At 37.2% G+C, this 10,357-nt stretch overlaps 1 protein-coding gene across 1 annotated transcript in view; it reads right to left on the bottom strand.

The window, feature by feature from the left end:
- The window catches only part of KIF6 (kinesin family member 6), a 148,607-nt gene extending 138,655 nt beyond the window's left edge, over positions 1-9,952 (bottom strand). Inside the window, exons 1-3 of the mRNA XM_056487306.1 lie at positions 9,867-9,952; positions 8,928-9,034; positions 6,838-6,912 (exon numbers count right to left, since the gene is read on the bottom strand). Of these exons, the coding sequence (XP_056343281.1) occupies positions 6,838-6,912; positions 8,928-9,034; positions 9,867-9,932 (248 nt within the window). The 5' untranslated portion in view covers positions 9,933-9,952. The remainder of the gene's footprint in view (positions 1-6,837; positions 6,913-8,927; positions 9,035-9,866) is intronic.
- Between the last annotated feature and the right edge of the window lie 405 nt (positions 9,953-10,357).

Consider the following 10,357-nt stretch of genomic DNA (forward strand, 5'->3'; position numbering starts at 1 on the left):
TATTAAATTCCTAAATCTTCTTTATCCTTTTATTCGGCATTATAATTTATCATCAAATTATATGTCCTGTTGAAGATGATTATAATTTAGAAAAGGATTAAACCTGTTCTTACATTTTACCCAAATAACTGAATGATTCTTTTCTGATCAAGCACTGAAAACTTAACTGCTGGATTTTAGGAACACAACAGCTTGTGCTTCACCTTACAGAGCTAAAAGCAACAAGTTTAAACAAAAAGAAAGCATTGAACACACCCTCTATGTTGCTTAGAATTTAAATCTCACCTTTTCCAAGCAAAAGTTGGTTTGTGCACACAGCTGACTAAGGAGATTGACTTGATACCACTGCTAAATAAAGCTAATCATATATTATGGATGGCAGCAATGTGATGGGATAAATCAAAACTGTTCAAGTTTTACCTCCAGCTATGATAGACTATCAAAAAACCTCCTCCAACAAGAGGGTTTGAGATAGGAATTGCAATACTTTTAGTATTTTTTCTAAGCAGAATACTAAGGGATATTTCCCCTCCACTAAGAAAGAATTCTCTACCTGGAAAGTATTAAGTAAGACCATGATCCATATCTTACTCAGTTCAATGACCACTTTGACACTATGTCACTGAGTTTTAGGGGGCAAATTTGATTACAGCAGATTTTTTTGCTGCTGTAAATGCTTGAAAAGACTACAGGATTGTAGTGTACATGCTTATCTGCATGCATCGAAAGTACAACTAATACCTTAGAAACTCCCAACATACATTCTACAAATATTTTTTCCAATTAACATGGAATATTCTTAATTTTAATACTTCTCTAGTTTTGAAAAAGAGACATATAATAGAAAAACAAAGTAAACTTGCGGGAGACTCCTGGTATTTGCAAGATTCCTCAGTTTCATCTTCTCCAACATAAACTGAAGTAAATGTTCTTTATATATTCCACTTGCAGTAAAACCTTAATACCACTTAATAACCCAAGTTCTGTTACATAAAATTTATGTAATGATGGTTGCTCAAGAAAATCAATTTTGGCTTTATGAAAAATTAGTTATGACATGCATTCTATTCTGCACTTTGGACTTTGAGAAACTATAAATTATCAAGCAAAGTACAATTTTATACATGAATGTAAAGGAGAGGAATACCATGTGGCTTTTTTCCCCTCAAATTTTTTTACTCACTTATCAAGTAACTTGCAAGTTCTAACTTACTTGTAATTAGTGGTGATTTAAAAACACACATAGTGAGATATGAACTTAAAATCTGAAAATTCAGTTCAGACCCCTGTTTAAATGAATGCTGTCACAGAGTTATGTACTGGCATTTCCAGTCACTCCACTGCCTTGTCTCATTCCTCAAAGATGTCTAATTCCTAAATATAGTGTGATACAGAAGCATAACTCATGGAAGCAATTCCACTTATATTGATAGATATGTTATGTTTACAACTGCCTAACATTCCTCAAGTGAGAAATTCCTCAAGTGAGAGCTAGACAATTTATGGGTAGTTACTATAGTCTAAAATATCATTCAGTACTTTGTCCTTGAGTATCTGAGACAATATAAATAGTGGTAAAAGCCCAGTGACAGTAGACAGAGGTTGAAAGCAGACTGAGGTTGTTTTATTGTGGTTGGGTTTTCTGACTACATTTTGTTTTAATTTCCAGTGAAGATCATTTGTTCTATTTAAAGCTTATGGACACAGAACTTTTCGTTTTTTTCTGTGCTCATTGTTAATGAGATTTTAGGGAGGCTTTTGCCTAAGCATAACCAAGAACTCTGCTTCCTTTGTTGCTGCACCATTTTTGCTGAATTGAACAGAACAGCTACCTTCAAAATTTGAAAAAGAAAAAAAAAAGAAGAAAAAAATAAGAAAAAGAAAAGAAAAGCTCTCCTCCTTGAGTTCTGTTCCCAGTTTGGGGCTCTCCAATAGATGAAAAGTGCTCTAAAGAAACTGGAGTCAGACTGATAGAACCAATTGAGTTCAGGCTGTGGCACATCCCGCACAAGAAGCCGAGTGAACTGTTTCCTATCAACACAGGGAAGAGAAAGCCTGACATGTACCTAATTACCACCTTCTGCAATGGATCACTAGAGATGGACTCAAACTCCTCCTAGAGGTTTACACTGGTAGAACACAAAGCAGTTGTTCACATGTTGCAGGAGAAGAAAATTCAAGTGAGCATAAGGAAAACACTCTTCACAGTGAGAGTAGTTAAGCTTTGGAACAGGTTCCTAGATGGACTGTGGGATTGCCATCTTTGGACATTTTTGAAGCTCTATTGGACAAGGGCCTGAGAAATGTCATCTAGAAGCCAGACCTGCTTTCCTCAAAAGATTGGTCCAGATGATCTACAGAGACCCCTTCTTACCTAACTATTCTAATAGGTTCAAAAAGTTCAAAGTGAAAGTTTTGTACAAAGTTTAGAGTATGAATAAAAAAACAATGAAAACCCCTCATCAAGGGTTTTTTTAATTAGGTGTTTTTAAGTAGATAAGAAAAAATCCTGAGAACAAGAAATAATTTTCATCTTAAAAACTTATTTACTTTAATTTTGTTTATTTTGCCTTCATATTAGTATTTTTACCTGAGTTCTGCTGTCTTAATTTTAAATTACTAGTAACAAAGGTATATAATCAAAACAGATATTCAATAACTATAAAATACCGGACTAATGAAAAAAGCAGACACGAGTATCTTTGATATTTGGATACTATTGGTCCTCTATCTCAGTTCTTGCTGACCTGAAAGTTTTCATCAGTGGCCCTCCTTCCTTCCTTCTATCTCAAGAAACCTCAATTCATTGATATTTAAAAAAAAAATTAACACAGTCCTAAAAAAATTAACCCTCCTCGCCCCTTCCCCCACTTCACTCCCCTTCCAGATTATATTGAAGATAAAAAGAAGAACTTAATTTCAATGTTCTTGAAAATAAGTTTTCAGGAGAATTTGTCTTCACAGAGACTCGGCTCTCAGATGTCTTCTAACACTTGGAGGTCAGACTATAATTTCTTTTAATTAAAATAAACAAAGTATCTCAGTATGACTTCTTTTCTTTATGTCTTCACCAGATTTGTGGAACAAATCCAAATTGGTAATGCCTCATCTTTAAAAAAGAAAACTGATTTCCAAATGTGCATATAGCTGTTTCTGATAAATTAGTGCAGGCAAGTTTCCTTAGAAATTTCAGAAGTTTTCCTACAGAAAAAGAATTAATATATTTTCTTGTTTTGACTAAGATCTCTAAATACATTTATAATCTCATCATAAACACCATAACAGATAAGCGACACAAAGTAATTCTGAACCAAAGATCTCAAACTGTAGCTTAAATTAAGCAACCTTCTTGAACAATTCTAAATTGCACAATTTAAATCAAAACAGCAACTAATAGTCATTTGAGAAGAAACATCAATGACACTTCTCACTTTTTATTGCCTCATAATTGTACTCACTTTGAGAAAGAACAGCATTACTAATTTCTCAATTGAGGGGAAAGTTTAGGCTACATTTCTTTCAAGATGACATCCAAAACAATGTATTCTTTTGCTCTATATAGATTCTACAGGTCGTTGTGTTGCAGATGAGCCAAACCACTCCTTCCAACACTTTGTGACAAATATATCCAGGTAGAAAATGAATAATTCTTAATAAAAATATTTTTACTACATTTTCTGTAGGAATACACAGCAGAAAAAAAAGCCCCACAAAACCATTTGCAAGTAAACTGAAGTGGTCTATATGTTAAGGATGCTAATTCTTAGGATAAATATAGCGCATAGAAGAAGCCAGCACCTGCAGCAATGGGAGCATTATCCCCCAAGGCCATCAGATTTTTCACAAGATCACAGGTGATTGCCATTAGCTTTATAAATAACTGAGCTATTTCTTATTTGCATGAGACAACTGAAGAGAATATATTTTCAAATGTTTTTCTTTAACAAATCGAGAAATCTAATACCAAAACTTGGCCATATGAGAACTGAAAACTTAGCTAATTCAAGATAATTAATATTTTCTACCTAATTTCTGATTGTGTACATAATCATAATACTAATATTTGAAACAATTTGAGAGCAGCCTTGTATATTTGTGAGGCTAAAGGAATGCTTAATCATTAGCAAACTTTTAAAGTAGGGTGCTATTTTATTATGTTATTGATAGAGTAACAGAATTAGTGCAGCTTCATAAACATCAAGCTGACTCTGCATAAAATAACATTATTAAGAATATATATTTAAAATTAGAAGGAAAAGAAACAATGTAAGAGATGACTCTTGGATAGAAAAAAAGTAATAAAGTTCAAGCAAATCATATGCTTATAATGGTTTGCAGAGGCTGGCACTTTTGACTGAAGAAGCAAATTAAAAAACCTAATGTCTGGTGCCTCTGAAACCACAGGAAAAATGACAATGTAACTGGACTTAGAGAAAGAGAAGCAGTGGCCCAACATCAAAGAAAACACACTTAAAAAGGAAAAAAAAAAAAAAAAAAGGAAAGAGAAAAGAAAGTTGCATTCAATTTCCATCCATCCAAGAACAAACTAGAAAGATTTTAGAATCCTGAGCATTGCCTTTATGGTTTTAGTTTAAAAAATGCCCAAGATTTTATTTTTTTCCTGAGCATTCAAGTCTCTAACTGAATTTTCTGAGGACTGTAAGAATGCATGACAAAGAACCTCAAAATGTTACTAAACTATTTCATTGATATTGTCCTGCTATTTTCTTTTCCCTGGCAATACACACATCAAAACTGTTCCCTTAGTAAAGGGACTCCAACAACAGAAATGTGTGTACTTGCAACAACATTTTCATGCAAGAGAATATTGACTGTGAAAGAAACAAATAATGAAGGACATTTTGCTGTGATAAACTGTGGTCTTTAAGAGAAACAGGGCAATTCTTATTGTCCCATGATGGAAAGGAAAATGGTATCATTAACTACAGAGTGAAATAAATTTCAGGCCCAGTTCAGGACTCCATTAGCCAAGGAACCTCATGACTCTGAAGATATTTTGAAATACATACTTTTATCTAAAAAGAGGTAAAAATTAAAGCAGTAGATAAAAACATGAACATACTTCAGTTATTGTCTTTTATAAAAACACAAGTAAAATTATCAGTAACAACACAAACACAATTTAGAAGTTTTACCACATTATAACGCTCAGAGGCAAAAATCTTGATTTCATTAAGAATGGTTTTATAAGTCAATTTTAGCATTAAATACTCAGCTATTTGGAGATAATTGCCTGCCTAAATACCATTGATTTTAGTAGCATTTGAGTACTTTCAAGTACTTAAAAATATCTAAACCCTGAAACCAAAGTCTACATAATGGAGAAAATGAATATATAAAACAACTCTTTTATCAGCTAACACTGAAATAAAGGAGAAGAATACCCCTTCCTATTTATTAGAGGACTGTATAGATGAACTGTTCAACTGGAGAACATTTCAATATTCTAGCAAAATACTGCAAATGGAAAAAAAGTTTCTTACTAGTTAAGTCCATAGGATGTAACAGTGAGAGTTTTAACTCCTCTCTTTCCAAACACATTCAAATTAGATAAAGACTTTTTTATTGCAGTCAACATTAACTCAGAAATATTTAAAATTAAGCATATGAGTTAATGTGATGCTATATGTGATAATGTCAGATAAGCAAAGAAATATCTTTTGGATGAGAAAATAGCAAGCGTTACTTTAAAGTCTTAAGCTTAAAAATAAGCTTATTCTAATAAATTTTCAAATTCACTGGTTCTTCATTTTCACTGTGAATTAGCTTTCTTCTTTATGTGGGACTTTAGAGAACAAATCAGGAGGGGTGGGGAGAAAGAAAATGAAATTATAAAGAGATAGATATATTTTTCTTCCATTTAACAGCTTGAGAAAGGCTCAGTGTCCAGCTGAAGATATTTGTCTTCCTCCAGTGCTAAACACAGGACTGTGCAATAGATTGAGAAATAACTGGCAGAATCGTGGCTTAAACCAACAGATGAGTCAGACAATGAATGAGAAAGAAGTTAGCACTTGAAGTAATACTTCCCAACTCACTACAAGTCTGGATTTTGAGCAGTAAGTTTGATAAATAGGCAAACGTTATGCAGAAATTCTGCTTCCTCCAGCATGGAATTTTCCCCCACATTAAAACCACTACAAACTTCAGCAATACAGATAGTAAACTGAGAAAAGAGAATGGCATTAAATCTATTTTCCATTGGAAAATCCGTCTGTTTCAGAGTGGCTTTCAATCCACACAATGAATACAGAAGTCTTAACCAGTCTTAAACATTTGCCTTTGAAAACTGTCAGATATGAGCATTGTTTGATTATGAAAATGGAAGAGGGAAAAAAAAAACGGTGCCAAAAACACTGCCTTGCATGTTAAAACAAAAGAAATAAGGACAAGATTTAGGAATATCTCCACAAACATTAATGAGAGTCCCTAGCTTAAAGAAAATAATATGAGGGGATAAAATTTTCATTAGGTTTGCCTCTACATGAAACTATAAGGAAAATACTATTCTAAGGCAATGAAGTCAGCTTGTATTACAGACAAAAAAAAAAAGAATTTGGCATGGATTTCTATTGCTACATAACAAAAGAGGCAACAGTAGCATTACTATTTTAAGAGTCAAAAATGGAACCTTAGTATGCAAAAAAAACTCAGGACGCTGTATATCTCCTGGATTCAGACATGTCAGTATTTAGTAAATTAGAACATCAATCCACTTTTACAACAACGAGACAAAGGCATGACAGCTCTCCTTCAAGTAATACAACAAAAGCAGAAATAGCTTTTCCCTGGTTACTTGCAAGATCAACAACGTACCATTCTGCTACTGGTTTGGCAATGCTGTCAAAAATCACATCTTGTTTTGCCTCTTGATTAAAAATTTTCTGAAATCTGAAAATATGAAGCAAATAATAATTGCTCAGAATGTTAAAACAGTACTTGATTCATACATTTTTGTTTGTATTTGTAATTGTCAATGTTTACATCATTAGGCTTACATAACTTAGTACAATGTTTTCCCTGTAGCCTTAACCACAGCTTGCTGTTGTGCTATTGTACATAAATAAGCTGTACACAGAGCTGCTTTGACAAGATCTGTACAATAAAATCCTCTGATAAAATGATGTGGCTTAGAAAAAAAGAAACCGTATTTTAAATCTATCAAGAGAATTAGTGTTTGTAACTGGCACCACAGTGAATCCTGGATAAATAGATTACACTATAACCAAATACAGCATCTCACCAGCACAGCCATGCTCACATTTTTTCAGGCCATTTCCTTCATTCTGCTGCACAATTACTATAGGTCACAATGAGATATTTAATTAAATATGTTTTGTCACTTTCTATATATAATATCTGCAGTTATTTTACAGAATCAGAATTCTTGAGGTTGGAAGGGACCATTTATTCCAGTCCTCCTGCTGCCTCTGCATTATTTTCTGCTCATATGGATGGACTGTTCTTGGACTTGGAGAAGGTGATCATTCTCCTTCAACATCAGCCAGTTTCCTGGTCATCTCTCCAGGAATGTGTCTCGGAGAATTCTTTCAAGCAGATCCATGAACAAGCCAGTTTGCATTTATGAAGTTCAGGGTTGTGGTCCTGCTTTTCGCCTTACTCCCTTCTCTCAGTATCCTGAATTTCATTATCTCACAGCCACTGCAGTCAAAACTGCCTCCAGGCTTGATATCCCTCAACAGTTCATCCATTTTTGCAAATATCTTGATTGGCTTAACTGTATGTTAGGAAGTTGTCATCCACATGTTCCAGCAGCCCCCTGGTGCTGCTGGTGCCCTACTGTGTTGTCCCCCTGTTAGGAACTCTATTCTCACACAGAAATTCCCAGGGTGTGTAGAAAGGCACAGTGCTGACCCATGCAGTGGGTACAGAATCACAGACAAATGCAATACACAAAAGATAAAAGCATTAATTCTATCCTGATAATTAGTCAAGTAACTCAAACAATTATTCTTGCATTGTCTTAAGGATAATAAGGCATAGGGTTTCTCAAAATGCATCTCTACAGAGTTTTCAATAAATTAAAAAGTCAGACAAAAATATCAGCATTCATTAAGCCAGGCTTGGGCATCTACAGCCTAAGGTAGTGCTGTGTATGAATCTATTTGGAGAGGGCAGCTCCTCTCTTTCTAAGCGGGTTACCTTAGCTGATGTAAAACTACATTATTATGAGCTGCAGTTGTTTATGTGGAGCTCTTTTTTTTAATAGCATAGAGAAACAAATTACTTGTTGTTTACAATAAAAAGTAAAGCATATCCAAATTGGAAAAAGTCAGTCTTGACCTCATCATTAGAAGTGATTATAGATATAGCATTATTCGTCATAAAAATTTTAAAGTGTTGCCTCACTTTTCCGTTGAAGTAATAAAAATGTTTGATAGTGCTGTACTGACTTTAAGTTTCTAAAAAATATTTACACTCTACAACCAAGGATTTATTTCTTTCAACAATTTCTGGTGTTCTTTACTTTGCTTTGGCTATGTCTGAAACAGTTTCTAAACAGAATGCTTTACATCAAGACTGCCTTAGCCAGCCCATGGCAACTCATTAGATCACAAGAGAACACGCAGTCCTGCATGCAAAAGCAAGGTGCAAAAACAGAAGAAATGATAAATGAATCTTTGAGAAAAGATTTAGAAATGCATAATGACTTGCAACGGACAGACAGTAGTATGACAATTTTATCCAGTGATATCAGACCCATTGTAGTGAAGAGCATATCCTGAGGTATTTCTCTTGTTAAGGGAGTTATAGAAAAATAAACCCGTCTATACCATAATCTGATTTTAAAATTAGACTTTTCCTAATTCTATATCTCTGTATCACTACACACAGCATTGCTAATCACTAAAGGCAGAAGGTACACAGACAAGGCTTCTACTCACTTGAACTTGTAGCTTTCTCGTTTATTATTGATGAAGCCATCTGCTAAGTCACGTGGCACAGTAATCTCCAGACTGGACAAAGGCTCCTCATTATCAACTGAATAACTCTAATAAGGATGGATACAAATTCACAGAATAACTTCATCAATAGCATTACCCTTAGACATAACACTTACATAAGCTTAGCACCTGCAATTGTCTGGAGACAGACTTGTTACAAATTGCACCAAGTACGAGAGCAGATCTTCCTTAACTACTGCACAACAAAACCTACACATACCAGCATTATCCTGTCACCATGTAAACACTGCAATAATATTTGAAACAAAAGCGCAGCCTCTTTGCCATAATTTGCTTACTAAACCACTTTAATATCTGCGATAGTATAAAAAACACAAAGCACGGCCCTAATGCAAACCTCTCCAAAAAATCTGGAAGAGTACACATTAGGAAAGGCTACGACTTGACAGAGGCTGCGAGGAGAAGAGCTAGTTTAAAACAAGAAGGCAATTAAGAGACCCAAATGCACGGTTCCTGAGGGACACTTCCATTATCTTTATTATCCCTTGGGAAGGCAGCTGTAGCCCGGGAGCAACACTTTCCCCTCCCTTGCTCAGAACACTGTGTTGAGCTGCGCAAACCCACTGACGCGTGCCAAGCGTTTGCCTGCGAAGTCTTTCTCTAATAGTTAGGCTGGAAGTAAGTTCCTCAGCCACTCTCCCAAAAGTTACAGCCTAAACTTCTCTACTTCGTGATTTTATGAACTTCCGAAGGCTTCGGAGCGCAAGAGCCCCTCGCAGCACACCCGCCCGCCGCCCGAGCCTCTAGCAGGGCAGGGGCCGCGCCCCGCTGCCCGGACTGAGCGGGGAACGCGGGTGGCTCTCCCCGTCCTGCCCGGTGCATTCCTAGCGCATCCCCGGGGCACAGCTCCCCGCCTACCCCCGCCGGCTGCCGCCTGCCCGGCGGCTTCACCCGCGCGTACACCCGGATCGTCTCTTTCACCATCGCCGCCGCCGCCGCCGCCGGGCCCCGGCAACGGTAACCGGGCACGGCCGGCGGGCACGCGCCGCCGCGCGGCCTCGCGGAGCGGCCCTCAGGGAGCGGGAGCGGCCCTCGCCCCCCTCAGGGAGTCCGCCAGCCCCAGGCGCCCTCCAGCCCCAGGTGCCCTCCAGCCCCAGGTGCCCGCCCGCTTGCCCAGGTGCCCGCCCGCTTGCCCAGGTGCCCGCCCGCTTGCCCAGGTGCCCGGTGGCCCAGCCTGCCATGCCGGCTCCCCAGCAGCTGTGCTCCGCAGAGGTGCGGGGATTGAGGGGCGTGCGGGCATTCCCCGCCTCAGCTCTGTGCCGCTCCTGTCTGTCCGCAGCGATGTCCCGGCTCAGCTCACCTGTGTAAGGCTCAAGGGAAGGTCTTCTGCCGCCATGCACGTGAAACAC

This window comes from Oenanthe melanoleuca, chromosome 3 (genome assembly GCF_029582105.1).
Source record: "Oenanthe melanoleuca isolate GR-GAL-2019-014 chromosome 3, OMel1.0, whole genome shotgun sequence".
NCBI classification, from domain to species: Eukaryota; Metazoa; Chordata; class Aves; order Passeriformes; family Muscicapidae; genus Oenanthe; species Oenanthe melanoleuca.